Raw genomic sequence first — 27,788 nt, 5'->3', positions numbered from 1 at the left:
ATTTGCTAAAAACACAAACATCAATAGATTTGCCATCACAACCTTTTGTGAATCCAAGAGATCATGTCAATGCCGTAACTCTAAGAAGTAGGAGACAAACTGAAGAGCCACATCAACAGAAAGAGGGTAGTAACGACATCGAAAAGGAAGTAGAGGAGGAAACCGTCCCAAAGGAAAAGCCAACCTCAAATGGCCAACCTAAGGACACGGTTCCCACTTTTACCATACCACCTCCTTTCCCTAGTCGTTTTTCCAAGTCGAAGAAGCAACCTCAAGACAAGGAGATCATGGATATTTTCAGCAAGATACACATAAATATTGCATTTATTGAGGCCATCAAAACCGTACCCAGGTATGCCAAGGTTTTGAAGGATTTGTGTACGAGGAAGGATAGGTTGATTGCTAATGAGATTACTCAGGTGCGCGAAAGTGCTACAGCTATGTTACTAAAGAAGACGCCTACAAAGTGTGAAGATCTGGGAAGTTTCACGGTACCATTTACCATTGTAATCGACAATTTGAGTGTGCTTTGCTTGATTTAGGATCTTCCATAAGTGTTGTGTCAGCCGATGTTTATGATTCTTTGAATATCGGACCTTTAAAAGAGGCAAAGATCACTATTCAATTGGCTAACAAGTCCAATATATATCCTAAGGGAATCGTGAAGGACGTGTTAGTTCAAGTGATTCAGTTAATCTTTCCGGTTGATTTCTACATTATGGATATGCACAATGGAGATAATTGTTCATCTACTTTGTTACTTCTTGGAAGACCGTTTATGAAAATTGCAAAGATGAAGATTGATGTTGATAATGGTGCACTCACTATGGAATTTGATAAGGAGATCATACCGTTCAATATCTTTGAAACCATGTTTTATCCTAGTGATGTTCACTACGCTTTCTCTATTGATGTTATTGGTTCGTCAGCTCAACAAATGTTTGATTTGAATGTTGAAGATGAACTTGGAGTTGTACTACAGAATAGCATTGATTTAGACGTTCACAGATAGCCAAACCTGGATGTTGAGATAGCCAAAGAACTGGTGGAGATGTGTGGTGCCTTAACAGCACTACCAGAAGAAAAAACGGGTAATATTTCTTACATTTCTTTACCCGTAACTAATGAGGTTATGTTACCTTCTATTGTGTAGGCACCGAAACTTGAATTGAAGCCACTTCCGGACCACCTAAAGTACGCGTAATTGGGTGATAAAGATGATTATTGCAAAGAACCTCACCCCAATACAAGAAGAACGTCTACTTAGGGTTCTGAAAGAGCACAAAACGGCTATTGGTTGGACTATTGCTGATATTAAAGGCATAAGTCCATTCATGTGCATGTATAGAATCCTAATGGAAGATGATTTTAAGCATGTACGTTATGCTCAGCGTAGGCTTAACCCCCCAATGATGGAGGTCGTGAAGAAAGAGATCCTCAAATTTCTAAGTGTGAGGGTGATTCACCCAATTTCTGACAGCAAATGGGTTAACCCGGTACAGGTGGTACCTAAGAAAACAGGTGTCACTGTTGTTAGAAATCAAGATGATGAACTCGTTCCTATAAGAGTTCAAACAGGATGGAGAGTATGCATAGACTACATAAAGCTTAATGTCGCAACCCGAAAGGATTACTTTCCTTTGCCTTTTATTGATCAGATGTTAGAGAGGTTAGCTGGACATTCACATTATTGCTTTTTGGACGGTTATTCGGGGTACAATCAGATTGTTATTGCACCATAAGATCAAGAGAAGGCTACTTTCTCTTGTTCTTTTGGTACGTTTGCATATAGACGGATGCCGTTTGGTCTTTGTAATGCGGCTGCCACTTTTCAGAGGTGTATGGTTAGTATATTTTCTGACTATGTGGAACGCATAATTGAGGTATTTATGGATGATTTTAGTGTTTATGGTGATTCATTTTATATTTGTTTACAAAATCTTGAACTTGTGCTTAAAAGATGCATAGACACTAATCTTGTTTTAAATTGGAAGAAATGTCAGTTAATGGTAAACCATGGAATAGTGCTCGGTCACATTATGTCCTATCGAGGGCTCGAAGTTGACAAAGCAAACATAGACTTAATAAGGAACTTACAATATTCCACTTCGGTGAGGGAAATTCGCTGGTTTCTTGGTCGTGCAGGTTTTTACAAGCGGTTTATCAAGGATTTCTCCAAAATATCAATGTCGATGTGCAAATTGTTGCAAAAAGAGGTTATATTTTACTTCAACAAGGAGTGCAAGGAAACCTTTGATAAATTGAAAAAAATTATTGACAACTGCACCAATTATCAAGTCACCGGATTGGAGTTTTCCATTTGAACTATGTGTGATGCAAGTGACTATGCAGTTGGAGCCGTTTTGGATCAAAGAGTAGACAAGCTGTCTCATGTGATTTATTATGCATCTAGGACTCTAAACTATGCGCAAATCAATTATTCCACCACCGAGAAAGAATTTGTGGCTATAGTGTTTGCAATAGAAAAATTTAGATCTTATTTGGTGGGTTCAAAAGTGGTTGTGTATTCTGATCATGCAGCACTTAGGTATCTATTAAAGAATAAAGAAGCTAAGCCAAGAATTATAAGGTGGATACTACTATTGCAAGAATTTGATTACGAAATCAAGGATAAAAGAGGTGTTGAAAATACAGTTGCGGGTCATCTTAGTAGACTTGTTGTTTCCGAAGAAGAACTTACTTTACAAAATTGTTTTCCATACGAACAACTTTTCTCAATTGAAGATTCAACACCTTGGTACGCGGACATAATGAACTATTTGGTTACAAGACAAGTACCTTGTACTTTGTCTAATTTTCAAAAGCTTAAGCTTAAGAAAATAGCCAAGCAGTATGTGTGGGATGAGCCCTACTTGTGGAAATACGGTTCTGATCAAATCATCCGCAGGTGCGTACCAAATTCTGAATTTCAATCTATTCTTACTTTTTGTCATGCTTATGCATGTTTTGGTCACTTTGGTTCTAAACGTACCGCTTTCAGAGTTCTTGAAAGTGGATTTTATTGGCCTACCCTATTTGAGGATGCATATATTTTTGCAAATATTGTGATAGATGTCAAAGAACGGGAAATTTTAAGTGCTCGAAATCAATGCCACTCACACCAATTCTTGTTTTTGAAGTATTTGATGTGTTGGGAATTGATTTTATGGGCCCTTTTGTCAATCCTAATGGAAAATTTTATATACTTCTTGTTGTGGATTAAGTTTCAAAATGGGTGGAAGCTAAAGCCACCTCTACTAATGATTCTCAAGTTGTTTGTGAGTTTGTGAAGGAATATATTTTCTCTAGACATGGTACACCAAGAGTGGTTATCAATGACGGAGGTTCGCATTTTCAAAAATCCTTTCATGCTCTACTCAAGAAGTACAACATAACACACAAGGTTGGTACGCTGTATCACCCACAAACTAGTGGGCAAGCCGAAATCTCGAACCGTGAGATTAAATCCATTCTTGAGAAAATTGTGAACACTACAAGGAAAGATTGGAGTTATAGGATTAATGATGCATTATGGGCATATAGAACGGCGTACAAAACACCGATTGGTATGTCTCTATATCGGTTGATTTATGGAAAAGTTTGTCATCTTTCGGTTGAACTTGAAAACAAGGCATATTTGGAGATAAAGATGTGCAACATGGATTATGACAATGCGGGGAAACAAAGGAAGTTACAACTTAACGAGCTAGAGGAGATACGTAATGATGCTTACGAGAGTTCTCGTATTTACAAGGAGAAGACAAAACTTTTCCATGACAAGATGATTTCTCGAAAGATTTTTGTTGTGGGTCAAAAATTTCTTTTATTTAATACTCGTCTTTCATTATTCCCTGGGAAGCTAAGGTCCAGATGGATTGGACCGTATGTTGTTACTAATGTTTTTTCTTATGGTGGAGTTGAGATTACTAGTACCAAAACTGGAATAATTTTCAAAGTCAACGGCCATATATTGAAGCCTTATTATGAAAACTTCTCTAAATAGAATGTAGAAGTGACGAGACTTCAAGATTCACCCCCTCTCGAGGAGTAGCATAATTGGAATGCAAAGTCGGGCTGAGGACATTAAACTAAGCGCTACATGGGAGGCAACCCATCAGTTTTTTATCTCTATCCCTTTTGTTTTTAATTTTCTTAGTTTTTCATATCATATTTTGCATTCCCGTCTTAGATTTTGCAACGTCCTATTTCTATAATTAAAGTTTTGGTGAAACTATTTTCGTCTGAAAAATTCTGACTGCGCACTTGTTACGAAAATAGGTCTCGAGACTTCATACGGAGTCCGATTTTAGTGGTTTACCCCAAATTTTAAATCGGACAGAAATACCTTTCTTTTTAAAAAAGAAAATCTTAATTTGGAGTCTGTTAAGTTAGAGCGATAGGCCTGGACATTTGAGTTTCGGAATTTTTCCAGAACCTTTTCAGATTGCATGATTGTCAGTCCGGAAGCCATAACAATCAGATCGTTTTTCGAAACACTGTTACCTTTTGACACCTAATAGAAAAGACATAGGTGAACAACTTTTGTTTAGGATATTTTTCCTAGTTCCCTACCCATTGGTACAGTTTTTGAGTGTTTCAGGGATGTTATGTCAGAAATCAGAATTTTCGGTTTTGAACATTGAGTACAATGTTGAGTTTAAGTGTGGGGGAGTATTTAGTATCTACTATTTGCATATGCACATAAAAAATAATACTATTTGATTTATTTCATTCTTGAGACTTTATCTTATGGAGTTAATTATGAGCTACTTAGAATGACACTCTAAACCTTTTTAAGGTTGAAACAGTTCTTCCATCTATAGATTAAGTTCCATTTATTTCAATCCTTAAATATATACGTTCATAATTGAATGTGAAACTAAGATATGGTGGTCGTTTGAAATATTCATCCTCGAAATTAATCATTACTGAATCACTTTCTTTTTATTTTTGCAGTTATATGTTTTTCAAAATATTTGGTGGGATCCTGATACTGTCGTGGATGTTGTAGCAAGGTAACATTGGTTGAGTATTTAAAAGTCCCATAAGACAATCGTATTACACTCATAAAGAGTGAGTCAAAAATATATATATATAAGGATCCTCTTCATTTATCGACACTAATAAATGATAGGTCCGGAGTTCCGGACTAATCATGTAGTCGATGAAAACAAAAACTTATCATCATTATATAGCAAGTCGAAAAGACTATTGATGAGGTTCTTGACACTTTGATAGCAGTATGTGTGAAACGTTGTCCCTGTCTTCGTCGCCCAAACAAGCTTGGAACGCAGTATCCAAGGAAACTATCATGTACTTGCTGAAAAGGAACATGCACTTCGAGTATCTAATCATGTTATCGAGTTAAATGGGTGATTCTCTCAACTAGTGTGCTATAAATAAGAATCATTTGACGACATTCATACAAGTATTGTGGGTAACATCTTTCACTTTAGTCAACATTTGCACACTTCACTTTTCTATTTCCATTTTCTTATCTATCTATGTGATTTTAGTATGCGAGTGTTGTGACAAACGTTGCAACAAGTACGATGACTATCTTAGTAGAGTTTTGCAATCAGGTTGAATTTCACGCATAAGTGATTGCTTATGTGTGATGATTGGAATGTATGTGGGATGTTTGCAGCTAAATAACATAAGCAAGCAAATTATTTGGCTTTATACTTTGTGTATATCCTTAGTAGTTCTTCCAAGGCGAGAAATTGGAGTAGGTTTTGTGGGTATACCTCTTGTAATCCCTCACGAGACTATAAGTCGTCCACTAGGGACACCTAGAGGTTTAAAGGCTTGTTATACATGCTAAGTGTAACCGTTTTCTCAACAACATGGAGTTGTTGTATGTAGGATTAGTTTTATTTAGTTTTCTCGAGGACTAGCAAAATCTAAGTGTGGGGGAATTTGATAAGTGCATAATTCATATGATTTTAGAGTCCATTCCATACTTGTTTAAGCTATTATTCTTGCATATTTTCGTATTATCACTCTTGTTTTCTCTTATTTGTCTCAATTAGGTGAATCACCCAAAAAGGATCTACAAAGTTCTTAAAAGAGCTATGAAGATAAGTATTCCAAGTATCCAAGTGCCCAAGTCCAAGAGAAGTGGAAGAAGTGCGACAAAAATGAGCAAAACGCTCAAAATCAAGAGAAAAGCCAAAGACAGATCTTAACTCATTCAAATTAATAATTTATCATCATCATCTTGAATATAATTTAAAGATAAAAAGAATGCAAAAATAATGAGGTCATTCCGAGTTCGGACGAAGAAGTTGTGGCCAAAACAAGCTTTTATCGAATACCGAAGACGGTAAAGTATGCAAACGGGTACGCATACTTAAGTTCCGAAAATTTCTGCTGGAATTTGAAGTATGCATACCGGTACACGTACTTAAGGAGTACAAAAACGTGTATATATACTTGTGAAGGCCTAAGGTCACGTTTGGGGTCGTCATTCCGGGTCGGGTTCTTGAACCGAACTAAATACGTGAAGACCAAGCAATGTAAACCTATAAAAAGGTATTAGGTCATGAATGAAATATCACATCATAAGTCACGAAATTGTAAGCTTGGAGAGAAGAAACAACACACGGAGCGAAAGCTAGGGTTTCTGAGCGATTCTCAACGTAACGATATCTCTAAACTTTTTTTATATGTATATCATGAATGCTTCTACATCCATGAGTAGCTAAACACATATTGATTGAGGATGAATTCTAAGTTGTAAACTTGATTTGATTTAATATATGAATCTATTTCGATTTTTTCATATGATTATCGTTTGTGTTGATTAAGGGTGCACACGGTACGGTTCGGCTCGGTTCTTGCCGAGGCCGAGTACATGTACCTCCCTAACCTCGGTTCCTATTTTTGTACCGGTACCTGTACCCTGTACCTCGTTTCTGGTACCGGTACCAGGGATGGTTCCGGTACTAGTCTCGGTCCTTAATTTTTATTGTTACTTACTAAGTCAAACTTAATCGCATCTTTAAAACCTAAACCACCATATCTCTTTGGTTTACAAACGTATTTCCACGACGTAAGTTATCTGCCGAGCATCTAATTTGTGAACTAATTTCTGAGGAAGCTTAAAACAACCCATACTGTAAGAATACATAGTGGCTAACACAAATTGACTTTGTTGCTCGAGCTGCAGGAGACAACAGTTTGCCTTTCCAAGAAGATAGACTGCACCGTAGAGATAATAGGAGGGAAACTTCCATTTATATTTATTCCTAAGAATAATGGAAGACTGGATAGCGTTCATTAAGTGCCAATCATCATGTTCACAACCTTTTAATGTACCTTTCTCATCAGTCCCAAATTTTCTCATCTTCTTCTCCCGCTCTCTGTTACTTCCTTGAAATCCTAATTCTCCAGCGCTGCTGTTTCGGGAGAACATGTGTCCAGCAAAGCAAAGAAGATTAAATCCCTAAATCTAATATTAGTATGTACAAACCCTATGTCCCTATCTAATTTTTCTATATATACCACAGTCCACAGAAGTTAAATCTCTAAATCCAACGGTTAATATTAGTCGGTACAAACGGGACGGCGCGGGACGGGACATAGATAGGACCGTGTACCTGTACCCCCCATAGGCCGGTTCTCAGTTTTTGGACCGGTACCTATACCTCCTTCCTCGGTTCGGTACAAAAACATGTATGGTTCCACCGGTTCCGGGATGGTCCGTCGGTCCGGCTCGGTTCATGTGCACCATTACTTATGATTGACTGATTGATTGTTTTGGTGGTCAACTAAATATATTTGTTAGTCTAATATATTTCTAGTAAGGGTTAGGATATCCGTAATTGTTGAATAATTCCTTACACAAGTAGAAAACGTGAAACCTTGCAGAGGGATTCTGTAAAGCGATTGCGTGTAAACACAACCCTAGAAAGTAGACCGAGCGTACGGAGTCTAACTATTAGGATCAAACCTAAATTCACAAACCTTAAAGCATTCGATTGAATTACATCTTGTAAGCGTACTTCAAGGAAGTTCAGGCAAATAGAATCTGGTAACTAAGTGTACCTGTTATCTAGTGATATAAGGAATTTTGGGAATAGCTACATACTTGTTATTCTACGGTTGGTGATAATCTATGATTGATGACGATTAGATGAAAATATTAACCCATTGATAATTTATTAACGAAGAAGGATTTATTGATCATCTCTTTCTATTATTTACAACTTAATATTTTAAATTGCATTTATTTACTTTATTCAAATCTAAAAACAACCCCCCTTGTGATATTTTGACAACTAAAACTCACTGCTCTTCGTGAGAACGATCCTTACTTCCATTATATTACCAATTGATTGTGTGAAAATAAGATTATTAATTTGTTGAGCCTACGACACCCATCAAAGAGAAAGAGATATTTTCAATTAACTTTTGACAATGGGATACCAGAAATAAGTTACAACTCGTTGAGTATTTATATTGATTCCAAATGAACTATCTAATGACACCCACTAGCTCAAGGTGTGAGTATCATGTTAGTCTCATCATGCAAACAAACACACACCAGCTTTTAGTCTCTACAAGACATGCCAAAGACATGCACAAATGCACACACCAGCGAGTATAGTGAATAAGGTGGTTTTGAAACTTATAGTCTCATGGTATTAGTGAAACATATACATGAGTGGATATCCACTAACTATATAATACTCCCCCTTGGATATACACCATTTTCATAATTTTCCTCGTTAAAACCTTTTCAGAAAAAACCTAGAGGGAAAAATCCTGAACAAAGGAAAAAGAGTACAATGCTAAAAAGTGGTTATGTACTAGTTTCCTCGTTAAAACCTTGACAAGGAAGAAAATCTCGAGGGGAACAAAACCTTGGTGAAGGAAAAAGAGTACAACGTGTCTAAATTCAAATTTAACTCCCCATGTTCAAAAATTCATTGAGTTTACTGTTTGTACAGATGTCGCGTTGTGATTCCATAAACTAGCTTTATGAAGACTGTTGTTGGTAAAGACTTGGTAAATAAATCTGCATAGTCTACACATGACTGTATCTTCTGGATACATGTCTCTTTATTCTTTTCTAGATGGTGAAAATAAAATAGCTTTGGTGAAATATGCTTTATTCGTTCACCCTTGATGTAACCTTCTTTCATCTGTGAGATACATCTTGCTTTATCTTCATAGATGATGGTTGGTATTTTCGTGACAGAAGGTAAATCACATGAACTTCGGAGATGGGTGATTAATGATCTTATCCATACACATTATATGTTAGCTTCATGGAGGGCGATAATCTCGGAGTGGTTGGAGGAGGTAGATGGAAAGATATGCTTACACGATCTCCAAAAAATTGCAGTACCACCACCCGTAAACACATATCCAGTTTGAGAAATGGCTTGTGTGGATCAGAAAGATAACCTGCATTCGTATATCCCTTAAATTGTGAATAATTGGAGATATCCTTTGAGTAAAACAATCCCATGTCTGCAGTACCCTAAAGATATCGAAAGATATGTTCTACACCTTCCCAATGTCTCTTCGTTGGGGTAGAGCTGGATCTTGCTAACAAATTAACTACAAAAGAAATGTCGGGTCTAGTATATTGTACAAGATACAATAGTGCATCGATTGCACTCAAATATGGTACTTCTAGACCAAGAAGAATTTTGTTTTCTTCCTTCGGAGGAAAAGGGTCATTTTTAGTGTCAAGAGATCTTACTACCATAGGAGTGCTAAGTGGATAAGATTTATCCATATTGAAACGTTTTAAAAGTTTCTCAGTGTACATCTTCTGATGAACAAGTATGTCACTCGGATAGTACTCGATCTGCAGGCCGAGACAAAACTTTGTTTTTCCAAGATCCTTAATCTCAAATTCTCCCTTAAACATTCAATTGCCTTTAAGAGTTCTTCAGGAGTTCCAACTAAGTTGATATCATCAACGTATACAGCTATTATAACAAATCATATTATGTTCTTATTTATAAAGATACATGGGAAAATAGGATCATTTACATATCCCTTAGTTATCAGATATTCACTTAGAATATTATACCACTTTCGTCCAGATTGCTTTAACCCATATAAAGCTTTGTAAAGTTAAAGAGAATACATATGGCTTGGTTTATTTTCAGATAATGTAAGTCCTTCCGGGATTTTCATATGTATATCTGTATCCAATTTTCCATACAGATATGTTATAACCACATCCATAAAATGCATATAAAGTCCTTCAAAGAACGTCATACTAATTAAGTATCGGAACGTAATAGCATCCATAACATGGGAATATGTTTCTTCGTATTCAATCCCAGATCTCTTCGAGAAACCTTTTGCTATAAGTCTCGCTTTATAACGGACAACTTCATTTCTATCATTACGTTTTCTTACGAACACCCATTTGCAACTAATAGGGTTCACATTTTTAGGTGTTTGAACTGCAGGTCCAAGAACATTGCGGTTAGTGAGAGATACTAATTCTGCTTTAATGCGTCTTTCCATTTTGGCCAATCATGTCTTTCACGACATTCTTCTATAGATTGTGGCTCAGGACCATCTTTATCCATAGTAATCTCAGTAGATATTGTAAACGAAAAGTTATCATCGACAAGAACTTTGTTACGATCCCACACTTCTTTCTTGCATGAAATTTTATGGAAATTTCTTCATTTCTTGGTACCAGTTCTCTTCCATGGGCATTTTCCTCGACTGGAGGTAGTAAGTATGGAGATGAGGATCGTTCATCTATAGTCTCCTTTTGAGCACTATCTTTTGTCGATTTTGGTTGGCTTCTTCTTTTTCTAGAAGCAAAATCTTTTTGAACTAATGGGGCGTCCATGCTTCAGGCGTACCTTAGACAACTCATTTGCTGGAATGGTCACGACCTGTACAACTGGGACATTAGTACGTGTCGGGACATTTTTAGCGGGTATGAGTGATTTAGTTACTCTTTTTGTATCAAATCATCTGGCATTTGATCAGCAATGTTTTGAAGATGGATAATCTTATGCACTTCAATTTCTGATTAATTTGTGCGGGGGTCGAGATGAGACAGAGTAGGTACATACCAAGAAAGGTTACTCCGTTCTTCTGGCGGCTTAAGTTCTCCCCCTAATGGTTGTAAAATTGTCTCATCAAAATGACAATCAGAAAAATGGGCTGGGAATATATCACCAGTTAAAGGCTCAATATATCTAATAATAGATGGTGATTGAAAACCAACATATATGATTTTCCTACGTTGTGGGTCAAATTTAGTACGTAGTGGAGATGCAATAGGTACATATACACAACAACCAAAAACACACAGATGAGAAACATCTGGTTGATGGCCCAAAATAAGTTGTAAGGGAGAGTATCGATGATTCGCGGTGGGCCGAAGTCGAACTAAGGCCACAACATGTAGAATAACATGCCCCCATGCAGAAACGGGCAATTTCGTTCTCATTAACATGGGTCAAGCTATTAACTACAAATGTTTAATAAATGATTCATCTAAACCATTTTGTGTATGAACATGAGCTACAGGATGTTCAACATCAATACCAGCAGACAAACAATATGCATCAAATATTTGTGGTGTAAATTCACCAGCTCCATGTAGTCGAATAAACTTTATAGGAAAATCTTGCAAATGTGCACGCAACCTAATTACTTGGGCAAGAAGTCGATCAAGTACAACATTTTTTGTGGATAAGAGACAAACATGTGACCATCTGGCAAATGCGTCAATCAGGACCATAAAATACTGAAAAGGTCCACACTGAGGGTGGATACGTCCACATATGTCTCCATGGATCCTCTTAAGAAAAGTTGGCGATTCAAGAACAACTTTTGTTAATGACGGTTTGAGGATCAATTTTCCCATAGAGCAAGCAATACAATTTATATCCGTAGTTAACAGAAGTTTCTGGTTCCATAAAGGATGTCCTTGAGAATTCTCTACTTTTCTACCCATCATGGTAGATCTTGGGTGTCCTAGTTCGTCATGCCAGAGCTTGAATATTTTTTTATCATTAAACTTTTGGTTTATGACATTTTATTTATATAAGATTCAATAACTTTGATTGTTGTAAGGTACAACCTAGATGAGATAGTTGCAAGCTTCTCTACAACACGTTTCTGGCGTGTGTCAAATAATGTGATAGATAAGTATTATGTATTATCTTCAGTTATTGTTTCTTAATGATATCCATTTCGTTGAATATTTTTGAAACTTAACAAATTTCTCAAGGATCTCGGAGAATACAAGGCATCACTGATTCTCAGTTCTATACCTCTTGGTAAGATAATATTGGCTCTTCCGGAATCATCTATTAAATTTCTTGAACCAGAGATAGTGTTTACTTTTGTCTTATATCCTTTTAAATCAGTAAAATATTTATTACTACGAATTATAGTATTAGTCGTTCTGCTATCTACCAAACAAATATCTTCACCGTCAAGATTAATTTTTGATAGATTACTTGTGGAATCCATATCCTTCACAAAAAATTCAACACCTGGATAACAATGAGTTAATATAACATAAGTCTTATATTAAACATGTAATTATACATACAAAGGATGATATACAAACCAAAATACAACTTTAAACACACATAACTACACTATAAAAACTTACAAACTCACAACTAGTATACATAACTAGTTAAGTTCTTCATCGTCTGACTTATCAAGAAAATCAGATATATCACACTTGTCTTCTTATGACTTTGTAAGGAAATAAAGTCTAAGTAGGGAGAACTAGTAGAAGCCCCATTAGTTTATATAAGATTTGTCTCACTATGAACTGCAGGTCGCTTCAGGGATGTTTGATACAAATTAACAAGATGCTTGGCAGTACGACAGGTACGTGATCAATGACCAGTTACACCACAACGTTAACAAACATCTTCCTTATTCTTTATAGGCTTGTCAGATGAATCTTTTTCCTTTCTCTGGCTTCTGCTCTTTCTTTGGGGTGGCATCTTTCCACTCCTGGTGGTTTGGCTTGAACCTTGAATTCTTATCTTGTTTCTTTTTATTACCACGACCGGGTTACCCTTATTATTACCCCATCCATTACCATTGGTAGAACTCGTTGTCGCATGTGCTTCAGGTACATAAAAAGATCCCACGAGGACGAGATTCATGATTTCTCAGTAATAACTCATTATTGTGTTCTGCAACAAGCAGACATGAAATCAACTCTGAGTATTTCTTAAAACGACGCTCTCGATATTGTTGTTGCAAGACAACACTCGAGGCGTGGAAAGTGGTAAAAGTTTTCTCTAATAATTGTTCATCGGTTACATTTTCACCACATAATTTCAGCTGTGAAGTGATTTTAAACAATGCATAATTATACTCAGAAACAGATTTAAAATCTTGCAAACCTAAATCCAACCAGTCATTTTTGGCTTTAGGAAAAATAACCATCTTCAGGTGGTCATATCTATCTTTGAAGAAACTCCACAGAACATCAGGGTCCTTAGCGGTCAGATATTCTGATCTTAACCCGTCGTGGATATGATGACGAAGAAAAAAATAAAGCCAATGCTCTATCCTGCTTGGATGCAACATTTCCCTCTTTAATTGGGTGGGCGATTCTTAGCCTGGAGGTATAGCTCCGCATTCAGGACCCATGAAATATAGTTGTTACCAGAAATGTCTAAAGCTGCAAAGTCTAGTTTAGTTAAATTCGACAACATAACGATAATATAGTAATTAAAGTTATCTTTATGTTCAGAAAATTTTGGCAGCACCTATTTACCATAACCAATAATAACTCAAAGCTCGAAGAAAATAGAGCTAACTCGTCGCTGATAACATGTAATTATTAAGCTACTAATACTATTATTCAAATATTAATACTAATACTATTATTCAAATATTAATATTAGATAATAAACTCAAATATACGAAAGAGGAAGAGAGATTTTCTATTAATTTTTGAAAATGGGATACCAAAAATAACCTACAACCCGTTGAGTATTTATAATGATTCTAAATGAACTATCTAATGACACCCGCTAGCTCAAACAAACACACACCGGCTTTTAGTGTCTACAAGACATGCCAAACACATGCACAAATGCACGCAAGTGAATAGGGTGGTTTTGAAACTTATATCTCATGGTTTTTTGGGCTGAAGGCTTAAGCCCGGGTGGAAAAGTGTTGGGCTTGCTAAGCCCCTCTGAAACTAAGTTCATTCCCAGTCCGCCCCTGGTTGATTTATCAGTGGAAAAATGCTGGGCTTACTAATCAGACAAAACACTTGTCCAAGTTCATCCACGTGACCACGTCATATAAACACCTTGTCCAGGTTCATCCAAGTCATACGATGCCTAGTATTTCAGTTTTCTAAGAAGTACATGTTTCAGTTCACATTCAACACCACAGGAACGCACTAATGCTTCTAGATCTTTAAAACATGGAGGCAATTCAATTTCGATCTCAAGTTAGATTTGACGGGCATGAACTTATAAAACCTTCATGCTGTCCTCTCTAACAAGCAACTTTTGCACGCTATAAAATTTACAGTATGCACTTGGAACCAATTTTGCATAAAAACATTAAAGTGGACTTGATTTGGCACGAACTTAGAGTTGCACCAGATTGCATGACTACTTACTCCCTTGCAGCATCACCACCTCAACTGGCATTACCACTAGGAATTGCTGCTCTTTGGACATCTATCTTTCATATGCAGCCACTAACGATCTCCCTAGATACGTACCAAAAAAAAAAAAAATCACCCTAGACTTGCAGATTCTTAGAATGGCGGATCCCCAGTTTCAACCAAAGTAGCGTAAATAAATGGAGGTATAGCTTCAGCCACAATGACAAAGAAGGCATAACGCGAGTTTACTTGCAAACATCTGAACAAGAGAAAAATCAAGTATGCTTACAAAGATCAATTACCTGAGTAGGAAACATGATGACCTCATTTACAGGAGAGTGATTTCAGTAGGTGGTTTGGATGAAAGCATATTCAAAACTTGCTTACAAATTTTTCGGAGTTGGCAAGGTATTTACAATCAGCTGTCATGTTAACCAGATAAACCTTTTGGAAAGTAAGGATAGCTCGGCTCTGTGAGCTGTATGAACTTGTCCTACCTGTTGCCGTAATCAATTTTTTGAAGAGTTTTATAGCCACAGCTTCTGTCGTGGTCTCTGTAATTTACCTTCATGAACTCATCCATTCATCCACAAAGTGGGCAAAACAATCTTCCTTCACGAAGCAGTGCAAGTTGCGAGTGAACCCGGCGTGAGTCGAACACGCATCTTTTGACATGAAGCCAGACGTGCTACCATTGCACCACAGGTTCGTTTTGCATGCACGCAAGTACTGGACGTACAGCAACCTCAATAAGGACAACAAATGTTTCGATGAAATTCAAAACCGAAGTGCAATATTAATTGAAAAGTCATGCATACAATATACACAGCAAGAAAAGAACATCATAATAAAGAGGGAGCCTGATACAACAGTGAACATTGGTCGGTGCATAAGAAGCTATTTGAGGTACAAAGGGTTAATCCAAGTGGCTATGCTGCAACATTTTATGACAGCAAGAAAGTATAAGCAGAAACTAACTGATATAACAGGAGTGAAGCACCAGTATCAGAAGCCATGAGAGGACAAACCAATGATAAAGCGGATAGAATCAAAAGTTCCACTATTCAAGATACACGGCAGCTGATCACTTTACATTCCCAGAACCCCAAATTAATTCAAACTACTTAGAGATATTAAATTATCAAAGTAACTAACCTAAGACCACCCATCTCTTTAGGAATCCATCTTGCAACATATGATTCAGCATCCATCCTAGCAACAGCAATTTCATGGCAAATGCCTCTGAGGCAGTAAAAGAACGCAACATCAAAGACACCACACATGAAACATCCTCCTACTCAAATCAAATCAAATCTGAATCATACTCAATAAAATCCGTTTAAAAGAATACATAAATCACACTAAGATCTCAAAATAACCAATTACTCATTTTCAATACAAAAGAAATCCAGATTAAGAACAGAGAAACAAACAAAACCCATGAAGAAGAATAAAATTTGAATCAATTCCATTACTAAAATACCTAAACTTTCAAGATTTAAATCAACAAAAAAATAAAAAAAACATCAACCTGTAATATTAAACAGATCTGTGAACAAATAGATTCTTGAAGCGTAAGTGAAAATTCGTACTGAAAACTACACAACAAGCCAAACTCAAATCATAGTCTGCACAAAAAACTTAGGACGTTCTCACTCAGACAGCCATGTCCAACACCTGCTGACAGCTTAGCAGTATGGCAGACAGAGTCCATGCCCTATGTCGTATGTTTTTGCAGACCATATATGTATCCTAGATTAATGTCTAACGTCTTGTATGTGTATATGCAACAAATTAAGATTTGAAGTACAAGTTTTAACTCAAAAGTGAAGAATATTATTCTAAGCGACATATCAAGAGACTATGACAGGATGTGGTCGTGTTACTTGTATTGGTTTAACTCTAAACCAACCCAAGGTACCATGAGTACTTTGAGATCTGATGGAGCTGAAAATACAGTTCCCTCCAACTCAAGATGGTTCTACCTTGAGATTCTATTTTCAACAGTGTATTAACCGCAGCATTCACTAACACTAACTTTTGTAAGGGCAGACAGCGATAACAAATTAAAGTGGACAAAAGTATTTTTACCATCTCCAAAGGTGATCCAATGAGACCAAGAGGTAAGTTTACATCTCCAGCCTTGCGGATACCATGAATAAATCCTGGCTTGAGAATTACTCCTGAAACACACAAGTTTTAATTTTTTGTAAAGTGCTATAACTAAATCAACTTAATCATTATTTTCAGTAAAATATATTTCAAATGCAAATCTCAAGAATTTTACGGAGTTGCTTTCTTCAAATGTAGAAGCAGAACTAGCTTAAGAAACTGGACTTATTTGAAACCCACAACTCTAAAAGTTCTATGGTGATATCAATTGTTTGAGTGCGATAGGCTGCATCAACTAGCGACTTGTGAGGTGGGGGTGACTCATCCACAGTCAAGTGCACTCGAGGGAGGTAGAAACCCCAACAGCCAGCTAATATATGGTGCCTCACGACTTAGTTATAGTTAATTCATTGATGTACACAATCACGCTCAAGATATTACGAACATAATTCATTTTTGTGTACATTAATTTGATACAATGAACAATGAACATCTGATACAAAGGACAATAAACATCAGACCAATTTCTTAAACCTAGTGAATTTTCCATAGAAGGTTTGTCTTTTTCATCTACTATATGTTACTCGTATAATATCGTGATAAGACCTTCACACTTCCTTCTATCTCTTCTCTACAAACCTAAGTTCAAGTTTACTTCTTAAAATGACTCGCAGTCACATATAATATCCTGCACGATGGTTCAGTACATCTTCACATGTCGTATGTCCGTGAACAGAAAGTGCACCCACAAAAGAAGTAAATGAGTTATACCCCAAGCCTTCCAGGCATGCAATTTGCTAGAAACAGCATAATGACATGGGCCACATGGCACTTGATGACCAACAGATATCCATACAAAAAGAAACTCCTTACCACTGAAGTGACATCTTTCACACTATCCTTTAAGGAATCAGGTTTGAGAAGGTACCCTGAAGACCAAGGATAAAAAAAATAAAAAATAAAATAATAAAAATAAAATAAAACTTTATACTTTATCTTTAAGATACAGACCAGTGGCAGTAATGAAAATGAAACATGCAGGATATATAAGAGAACCTTTATGCCAGACCACATTGTTAGCCCAGGATTCATTTACGTTTGACCTTCCGCTCCTGAAATTGAAAAGTAAGATGGATTTAAAAAAAGGTACTTATAAGCATTAACATGGAATCGAAAAATTCACTACAACAGAGTATATTTTTCCTGTATAGATGAAAGAGAGAATGAATTCATACTTCCTCAAACGAAAAAAATCTGAATAATGGTTAGTATAGCAAACATCAGACATTACCGTTATTTGTGCTTTTTTAAAGACTACAATACCTGCTAAGACTAGAGACAGACAAACCACGGTCTAAAGCTTCTTTGCATATATTTGAACCAACAAATCCGTTTCCACCGAGCACAAGTAACTGAACAGAGACACAAGATGTCATTTAGAACGATTTGGAATTTGTATGATTTTCCCCGAGTAGTACATAATTTAAAATGTTCAGTTACACTACACCCAGAACTGAGTACCTTTTCTGTTGGAGGTGGAGGCTCATGCACAGTTTCTGCTTCCAGTACCTTAAATGGTTCATCTACCGTTGTAAAATACCTCCCATTTCCAGATGCAGGCACTACACTGTCTTGGCAGCAAACACAAAAATCATCAATAGTATACAAATTATCATATCCACTGTAACCACAAAGTATGCAATCCAACAAAAATGAGAATGTGGAAACAAACATAAGAGGTCACTTGATTTTGGCAAAAGTTTAACAAGCATCTTAATGTTAGGTAGACAAAAATACCAATACCGATTATCTTTAAAAAAAGCAGCGAAGTACAATATAATCCCATTTAAAAATACAGATTGTCTTAAATTCAAATTTCATCTGAAAATTATTTCTAGTAAAATCAACTATTCATTAAAGCACCAAAAGAGTTACAAATGTTTGTGATAGTATCCCTTACAGATGAAGCATCCAAAAAGGCAGGAACATCAAACATACTTTACTACATGAAAATATACAGCAAGTTCTAGAACCGATCAAATGTTCCTAAAATCAGCGATAAAATCTCCAAGAAGTTGTAACTCCACTGCTGGGAAACCTAAAAAGGAAAATAAAGAAGTACGCTTCAGTTTCCTCATAATTTCTGCAAATGGAATATGTTAGAATATATAATCTGCCATAGAATATGTAAGGTAACAAGTTAATGCAGTTAAGTTTCCACCTTTACTCTGCTGCTGCATCATATACTGTTCTCCTGTTGAATCATAAGTTAACGCATTGAAGTTTTCACCCTTACTCTGCTCTTTTCCAATGCGTTCAACTTCCTCCCTTCTTTTCGCATTCATTTTTGCCAATTTCTCATGGAGTGTTGGTGTTGCTCCAAGCATCTCTAAGACAACAAAACGTAGTCAATTCATATTTTTTTAATACAAAGTTACGTGTAGATTGTAACTGCAAATAAGTTATGCTTTGTTGCCATATTAGTTGACAGATTTTTTTCGTATGATTAACAAGATGGGTTATTGTCATTCTTCAAAATTAATCTGTGGATGGTAATGGTTAATTCTAGAAAAATAGTTTTTACTTGTTAAAAGATACATGTTGCAAAAGGCTGCAGCTGAAATGACTGGTGCAAATTCTTTCATTTATTTCTCTTAAAACCACCTGCTAGAGAGATTTATACTACCAACTCCAAAGTAACAAATACCTTCGAACAATTCATGAACAGAATTTTGTTCATATGGTTGCAAAGCCTCAGCAACTGCTTCGGAAAATTTTTGGCCTAAATTGTTCTGGAGCTTTAATCCATGCAGCTCCTTCTGCAGCTCAGCTGACTCTTTTCCAGACTGAATGCATATAGTCAGGAGTCTTTAAGGCATGAAAGTAATCAACGATTGACCACAAATCAAGTTGATCTATTTCTTACCGCATGAAGTTTCTCCCTCACAGAGTTCAACTGATCGTCTAACTCTGCATCAGCAAGTAAATCGTCTTCCATCAGAGAGTCACCAGAAGTGTTTTGTTTGACAAATAAAAAAAAATCAGCCAAACTAGAGTGAGAATCATGAAGCATCAATGGCTATGAAAACATAGACGCAGTTCTGAACATGTATGTACTTACAGCTTTGCGCAATGTGAATCCTTCAGGAACAACAAAACAATGTCGAAGACAGTATTTCTCCCACAAATCCATCTGTTTGTCTAAAGCTCCTTGCACAACAGTGCAGATAGAAGAAATGCCCTACACCAAACCACAGTATGTTTAACAAGTAGAACATGCAATGCATTTTCAATAAGGACCACACAAACACCATCCCGAACTAGACAAAACATTAGGGTTTCACACCTTTAACCATATATCATGAAAATATTGAAAACACTAAAATTGATCATCTTTCAGGTGAGGTTCAATTGAGACAACTCAAAATCATGCGTCTAAGTAAATGATTTAGGATTTTCAAATGCTTCATTTAGTTTTCCATGATTGCATCAGTTTATGTTGGATGTGCTTTTTCATCAGATTGAATTGAACTGTTTGATTTGGTACTACACATTTTCACTTCATGGGAACAATATTGTCAAATTTGAAGCATCAGCATGCAAAAACACATCCAATTTCAATACCCTAAACCCTAAATTTTTCAAAAATGATAACTCCACGAATTTTCGTCTTAGCATAATACAAAAACAGAATCTCTCCAATACCGTCCGTAGCTCATTTGATTCATCTTCAGTCACAAGCTTCAGTGCCTCTCTGTAAATAACAACAAAAACAAAATTATGGCTTTCATTTACAAGGTAAAGTAAAAAGAAGTAAAAGTAATTGAAAAATACAAGATGAGATGGGGAAGGAGAGATTACTGTTGGAAAAACTCGAAAGCCCCGTCGACTGTATCGTCAATTCTATTAATGACTTCATCAACGAAGAGCTGAGGATTCAGATTCAATCCTTCGAAAACTTTTTCACTCTCAGTACCTTGCATTCTAATATCACAGATTTAGAAGCGTGATAACGAAGTCATTTAGCTTCCACTTCTTCTTCTTCTCTGAGATCGATTTCAAGAACTTCCACAGAAGAAACGAAAAATCGGAATCCTGTAGAAATGGCGGTCTGAAAAAGCGACTTAAACGTTAAACCTCTTTCTATCTTTGCTGTTGATTATGTACACTCGGATGCGGTGAAGCTGTCGTGTTCCGCTGTTTAAACGCGTGTCATGTAAAGAATGTCGGGAGTTGTGTAATTAGTATTTTCGAGGAGTATTGAAACAAATAGTATTAGATTTTGTTGGGGTCGAACACGTGGCGGGTGAAAGCCACGTGTCCAAATCACTTCGTTCAGATATAGGACCAACTATAAAAGGAGTGTTTGGATGCGGTCGGATTAAGATGTGGTCGGATTTTGTACGTGGTTCCTCTTAATATTTTGACGCTTACTCAAATTAAAAGCATGTCCTCAAAATTACTCTTTTGAGAAAGAGTAGGAAGTTAAGACAAACAGTTAGATAAAAGAAATGAGTAGGAGGAAAAAGATCTACCTTATAAGACATGTCATCATATAAAGATGGGCCACATATTTGAAGTATGTGGCACAACTACATCATAGCCGCACTGGTATGAATGATAAATTACAAGTAGTAGCTTAATAGAATCAATTCTGAAGTATCATCCCTCTAAATACCCTTTCATTCATCTGTAGCTGGAGTGCTAGACTAGTTAAATAGAAAAGTGAACCCAAATTATCTATATATGGAGTGCTAGACAAGTTGAATAGAAAAAGTGAACCCAAATTAAACGAGATCAATATCTTTTTGTAGGGAAAACGATATCAATATCAAAAAGTCTGCACAGACCGTATTAATGGATAGTGAAAACACCGTCATCCCACGGGTCTTTTCATGGTAGGGCCCAAAAATGACAAATCCGTGAGGGACGGGACCCCCTATGTAAGGGGACGGTTTTTTTTTAGGAGAATTACGATAGGTTGCATCTTGCATGAGTCGATTGCATCATAATTTTGACCAGATTGATTGACCAAAGTATCCGCTTTCAATATATTTTTTTCAGTTTTCACTAAAATAATATGTTTGAACCGATTGTGAAACACAAGCTTTTTGAAATGTGGCGACTTGCTACTTAAATACAATGCAGTGGACTTCGAACTTAGTGGGGACTGAGATACTTTGACCATTTTATCTCAGAAAAATTTGTAAGTCCTTATTTCCAAAACTTTATCTCTTAATATGATTTTAGACGAGCTTGAATTTTACCACTGGTAGTAATATGATTTGCAGTTTCATGCAACATAAGGTATGAGTGGATTCAATATTGTACAATGAAATTCTCATATAATCCCTACATTCACTAACTCGATATTGTCTTGTAAAATTAAAATATTTGTCTTACCTAAGATTGAAACAGTTAACCTTGGCGATTAAAGATGTTACTTTTTTTTATGCTACAACATCGTGTCCGGAAAATGAAAGCACTGGGATGTTTTATGCAAGTATTAGGTTATGTTAGTGCAGGTATGGATCCTAAGTTGGCTTCGGGTAAGGCAGGGGTGGGCTGGCCTTTACAAGGGTGTCCATTCTGTAATCAAAGCTTCTCCAGCGTGCGCAGTCATATTTGTAACTTATGAATACACATCAGAATGATTAGAACTTAGAATACCACTTAACCTGGAACATAGTTTGATTCTTTTTACACTACAGTGTTTTCTTTGTAGCTATTAATTACCACAAAAAAGAAAAAGGAAAGGACCGTATTCATACTTTCTGATTTTGGTAATATGTAATAATCCCCATTTACATTGTATCTACCAATATATTGACCTATTAAAAAAATTCCAGACACTCGCATCGTGCCTGCGTCTTTACTAGCATTGTGTAATGAAATTTTCATATAATCCCTACATTCACTAACTCGATATTGTCTTTCCAAATTAAAATATCTGTCTTACCTAAGATTGAAACCGAGAACCTTGGCGATTAAAGATATTACTTTTTTTATGCTACAACATCGTGTCCGGAAAATGAAAGCACTGGGATGTGTTATACAAGTATTAGGTTATGTTAGTGCAGGTATGGTTCCTAAGTTGGCTTCGGGTAAGGCAATGATGTTGTGCCAGAATTTTGTTGTGTGACGGGTGCTTGTGTAATCTTGCATTAATTCGAACTAAAGAACGTTTTATTGGTTGTTTTTCGTGTTACTAAGAGCATTTATAACATGAGGATGTAAAGTTCTTATCTAAACGGGTTAGGTCATCTTTTATAAACAATCATCTCAAGTGGGAACTTAAAGAGAATATGTGAAACTGATATGGCAGGCGATCAGATTTACATCCTCTAGCCTATTGTATGACCCGCACTTTTTCCATGGCACATGCTAAAATATCCATCATTTGCATCAGATGAAACTTCATCTCACAGATTTGGTTGCGCGAAGGGCAAATTGGACCAAGACAGAACTTGCATCACAATGGTGCATCATTCCAGTTGGAGGCTGGCCAAGTGCGATATTGCACTATCATGACGCATTACACTAGTGGGTATGTGTCCGAGAGATGTGAAATGACGATGGTACCAAATACACCACAATCTTTTCAATATTAACCTGTAAGTCTGATATCTTATGTGATCGTCTATGGAAAAAGTCGAGACAATACAACAACAAGTGTAACACCCAGAATTTTTAGCATGGCGCATGCGCAAAGATGAGCCATGGCATGATATGAAGCACCATCTCAAGCTTCTGTTGCGTTAAGAGGAACATTGGCCTAGAGCCAATATAGCGCCAAGTATGGCGCATTTCGAAGGCCTATTGGCCAAGGTCCAATGTTGCATCATCATGATGCATTAGGCCAGTTGGGTAGATGTCCTTTGGAGTTGCAGTGCAATATTTGTGCATTTTGAGGGAACGGACTATACGGATAGGACGTTACCATTATTGTTAGGCCACGGCCTTGCAAACGAGTTGGCTTAAGTTTTTGTCCCTTTGTGGATGAACTACGGTTTGTGCTTGATCCCTTTAGAGTAGTGAAGGGTATGTAGGCATCCGCAATGAGTTGCGGCATTCACGGTCCAGCACTTTGTCGCTCTTATCATTTAATTGCGAGATTTTGCAGCATACTGGACTCTCATATCATCTGGATCGGTAGCTCGACGCAAGAGATGAGTATGGTCAAACTTGATGGGGAAAGTTGCATTCCATTCCTTGGATGCTCATACTTCCTATCAAGGTGTTCGACATAGGCATGTACCAATGACGCATTGGGCATGGCGTGGAAAGTAAGCTACATCGATATGCAAGTAGCGGAGCTTGCATAAGCCTAAGCAGAGTACGGTATGAGCCTGATTGATGCACCCTTGGCACGAGCAAGACAAGTGCATGTTTTCAGCAGTGCATAAGCTAAGTGAAGAGTGGGTATTATGCCTGTAATGGACTAGCGTAAAGCCCAAGGCATGCCTTATGCGTGGACAAGACTCGGCAGTATGACGATTACTCAACTAGATATAAAATTCATCGCTTAATTTCCTACGTTGAGGAAAGGCTTTGTACCCTTGTTTTATGGTAAGTTGGAACAGTTTTGAAGCCAAGTTAGCTGCATCTTTCTCCACAAGTATGCTTGCAAGGGAAAATCGACGTGCATTTTTGTAGCTTTAAAGCCCGGTAAGTAGCATCATAATGGCGCATCGGGGGAGTCATGGCCTGCGCGCCCAAGCGCGCCAGGCGTGATTATCCGGTCCTTCATAGTTGGTATCAGAGAAAGTTTCGAGATAACTCTAGGGACTGTGCGGAGTGGACTCATTAGCGAGTATTTTCCCCGAATGGAAATCCTAAAGTTGGAGAGTAAGCCAACTTTTTTGCGGAAAGAGAGCTTGTTTAAGCGTTGTGAGTTTGCCAAAAAAATCCATCTGGGAGGGTATTGTCTAGGACGGTGCTGTCTAAGACAGTTGGCTGGTATCCTACTACCACTAGCATAGGGATTGATCACCCCTCACCCGTCCAGGACAGTGTGCGTTGTCAAGTTCGGCTAGCAACCCATTACGATGGGAAAATAGAAATCTACCAGGGGCGGTGGCTTGCATCGCACTGCACTTGCATTAGAGTTGGGTCCTCACAATGTTGTGTTAAGATGTTGCTTGTCACTTCGATGATATTTTTCAACTTGTGAACTTTAGGGATTCTGAGTGGTGGTATGGGATGCTCCTTAGGATACCTTGTTGAGATATTTTTTGCCAACTGGCCAACTCAATATTCTCGGTAACGTTGTGGGCACTTTTGGATTCCTGGGCAGTCGGTATGCGACGGTTGCTCAGAAGGTCTGAATTGATGTTCACGATAACTTGAAGAAACCCATGATTTCTGAGCATCTAGTATGAGACTTTTGTTCAGGAATCCAAACCGAAGAAATTTTCCATAATAGTTTTTGCTTTGAATTTCAGGGATGAAATTCTTTAAAGGGGTGAAAAATGTAACACCCCGAGTTTTTAGCATGGCGTGTGCGCAAAGATGCGCCATGGCATGAGATGAAGTATTATATCAAGCTTCTGTTGCGTTTGTCCTAGAGCCAAAATAACGCCAAGTGTGGTGCATTTCGAAGGCGTATTAGTCAAAGGCTAATATTGCATTATCATGATGCATTAGGCCAATTGGGTAGATGGCCTTGGGAGTTGCAGTGTCATCTTTGTGCATTTTGACGGAATGACCTATACGGACTAGGCCATTATCATTATTGCTAGGCCACGGCCTTGAAAACGAGTTGACTTGAGCTTTTGTTGCTTCGTGGATGAACTACGGTTTGTTCTTGATACCTTTATAGTAGGGAAGTGTACGTAGGAAACCGTAGTGAGTTGCATCTTTGCCAGTCCAGCACTTTGTCGCTCATATCATCTAATTGCGAGATAATTGAAGCATACTAGCCTCTCATATCATCTGGCTCGGTAGCTCGACGCAAGAGATGATTATTTCCAAACTTGGTGAGGCAAGTTCCATTTCATTCCTTGGATGCTCATACTTCCTATCAAGATGTTCGACATAGGCATGTACCAATGGTGCATTGGGCATGGCCTGGAAAGTAAGATACATCGATATGCAAGTAGTGGAGCTTGCATAAGCCTAAGGAGAGTACGGCATGAGCCTGATTGATGCACCCTTGGCACGATCAAGAAAAGAGCATGCTTTCAGCAATGCCTAAGCTAAGTGAAGAGGGAGTATTAGGCGTGCATTGGCCTATGCGTAAAGCCCAAGGCATATGCCTTATGCCTGGAAAAGACTCGGCAATATGACGGTTACTCGGCTAAATAGGAAATTCAAATAGATAGGAAATCCAGTGACGAATTTCTTACGTTGAGGCAAGGATTTGTACCCTTGTTTTATGGTAAGTTGGAACAATGTGAAATCTAAGTTAGTTGCGTCATGCTCCACAAGCATGCTTGCAAGGGAAAATGGAGAGCATTTGCCTAGCTTTAAATCCCGGTAAATAGCATAATAATGGCGCATTGAGGGAGTCATGGACATCACGCCAGGCATGATTATCCGGTCCGTCACCACAAGGTAATCATTTGATAATAGTTATGGTACAATACCGATAAACTATAGGATAAATATCAAGGGATTGGATTAAATTACAAGAGATTACTTTAATCATAACTTAAACAAATTATAATGTGGAAAGCAAAGTAAAAAACACACACCAAATTTTATTAATGAGGAAACCACAAATGCAGAAAAACCCCAAGACCTAGTCCATTTTTTGATATTATCATAATTAAGCCGCTATACATAGACACTACCAACTTCGTATAGTTGAGACCAAGTAAACTACCCCTAGTTACCTAGTTTTTTAAGCATCCCTACGCCTATAACAAAAATTTCCAATGCACTTGAATCCTAAGATAGAGTCCACTTTCTTAATTTGTTTGAGTCTATCCGAATACTTTAAGCACTCATCCCTTTGGATTGTATTTAAAACAGTAAATGACTAATCTGTTTGGTAACCACTTTTCCATATTAAGAATTAATCATATGTTGAGTGTCACAAAGTCTTTTATGTTTAAAATTAATTAAACTCCTGTGTCGGCTTTTAGATCTTCCAAGATCTATATTAAACAAGTTAACCAGATCAAGTCCAACAAAACTACCAGATTCAGATACTGAAGAGTACCACCAAATGATAGCTTGTCGATTTAAATATGACTACTCAATAATCAGTTTATCAAAAGATAAACCAGATCTAATCGGATCCCAGCCAATCAATTTTGTGCACGAAGAAAATCACAAAGATACTAAACCAATAAGATAAATCTTCTTGTTTTCAATCTTCAATAGTCTTCTGTACCTGCACAATAAAAAACTTGATTCCTGACTTATGTTCTATCACCCAAAGAGCGATGTTTGTTAACAATGGATGATCACAAGTCAATGTTACACACTTGATTTAGTTTGAATGACCTTATGTCAAAAGAGAAGGCTCTCAAAAATAATCAAACTATGTGCAAATCAAGAGATAACTACCATTGGTCAATCAAATCAATAATTGAAAACTAAAATAACAATACGATTTTAGTTTCCCACCAGCGTTACTAATAGAAGCTTCTTGATCCCAAAGATATATTTAAACTTCCGGACGTAAGATATTTCGCCGGTTACGCTTCTCTTCAAGATAGTATTACAAGAATACTTTTAGTGCATTGATTTCTAGTCTACAATTAGTTAAGTCTCAAACTAGGATATAAATGCAGTTGAGAAACGGTGGATCACAGCAGTCATCATTGCGTTCTACCGTTCGAAGGCGAAGATCAACCGAATATTTTGGAGAACTTCATCAACAAAAGGGAAGTGAAGAGTGCATCACCTATATCTCAAGTTATATTCATCTTTCTATCTTTGAGATGATGTCGCATAACTAATTAGACTATTTTGCATGGACAATAATTTCGATTCAAGTATATCTTGATAATTAATTTTTTAAATATAATGACTAAGCTTAATGAACATTTGTTCATACTTGATGAATTTCGGTTAAGGACGATTTATTGTTCAGAATCAAATCACGATTCAAGTTTTATCTATCAAA

General features: G+C 37.0%; 2 protein-coding genes across 3 annotated transcripts; both read right to left on the bottom strand.

The window, feature by feature from the left end:
• Positions 1 to 17,404: 17,404 nt before the first annotated feature.
• LOC113315531 lies at positions 17,405 to 18,445 on the bottom strand. Its single transcript, XM_026563797.1, has 4 exons — positions 18,233 to 18,445; positions 18,035 to 18,123; positions 17,768 to 17,823; positions 17,405 to 17,640 (listed from the first exon to the last, which is right to left on the bottom strand). The coding sequence occupies exons 1-4, from the start codon at positions 18,443 to 18,445 to the stop codon at positions 17,477 to 17,479; spliced, it is 522 nt and encodes a 173-aa protein (XP_026419582.1). The 3' UTR covers positions 17,405 to 17,476.
• Positions 18,446 to 18,608: 163 nt separating this feature from the next.
• On the bottom strand, positions 18,609 to 20,797 carry LOC113317020. Of its 2 annotated transcripts, XR_003343182.1 has the most exons (7): positions 20,573 to 20,797; positions 20,417 to 20,465; positions 19,833 to 19,952; positions 19,638 to 19,681; positions 19,419 to 19,557; positions 18,933 to 19,100; positions 18,609 to 18,809 (listed from the first exon to the last, which is right to left on the bottom strand). XR_003343182.1 is itself a non-coding variant. In XM_026565174.1 (6 exons), exons 3-6 carry the CDS (start codon positions 19,782 to 19,784, stop codon positions 18,748 to 18,750), a joined length of 516 nt encoding a protein of 171 aa, XP_026420959.1. In that variant the 5' UTR covers positions 19,785 to 19,952; positions 20,417 to 20,465; positions 20,573 to 20,797; the 3' UTR covers positions 18,610 to 18,747. The 2 variants fall into 2 exon arrangements, 1 of the variants encoding a protein (XP_026420959.1); XM_026565174.1 differs by having other exon boundaries at positions 18,610 to 18,809; positions 19,638 to 19,952.
• Positions 20,798 to 27,788: the final 6,991 nt, after the last annotated feature.

Source organism: Papaver somniferum, chromosome 10, assembly GCF_003573695.1.
Source record: "Papaver somniferum cultivar HN1 chromosome 10, ASM357369v1, whole genome shotgun sequence".
Lineage (NCBI taxonomy): Eukaryota > Viridiplantae > Streptophyta > Magnoliopsida > Ranunculales > Papaveraceae > Papaver > Papaver somniferum.
This window is presented reverse-complemented; position numbering and strand designations above follow the sequence as displayed.

Bases quoted from the DNA above. Each gene is read 5' to 3' on its own strand.
- LOC113315531 (XM_026563797.1), bottom strand. From the start codon at position 18,445: ATGTTTGTTTCCACATTCTCATTTTTGTTGGATTGCATACTTTGTGGT. The intron at 18,124-18,232 runs GTACTCAGTTCT...GTCTCTGTTCAG, and splicing joins CTCCACCTCCAACAGAAAAG to TTACTTGTGCTCGGTGGAAA. The intron at 17,824-18,034 runs GTATTGTAGTCT...TTTCAATTTCAG, and splicing joins TCTGTCTCTAGTCTTAGCAG to GAGCGGAAGGTCAAACGTAA.
- LOC113317020 (XM_026565174.1), bottom strand. From the start codon at position 19,784: ATGCTTCATGATTCTCACTCTAGTTTGGCTGATTTTTTTTTATTTGTC. The intron at 19,558-19,637 runs GTAAGAAATAGA...ATATGCATTCAG, and splicing joins TGAGGGAGAAACTTCATGCG to TCTGGAAAAGAGTCAGCTGA. The intron at 18,810-18,932 runs GTGGAAACTTAA...TTTCCTTTTTAG, and splicing joins GATGCAGCAGCAGAGTAAAG to GTTTCCCAGCAGTGGAGTTA.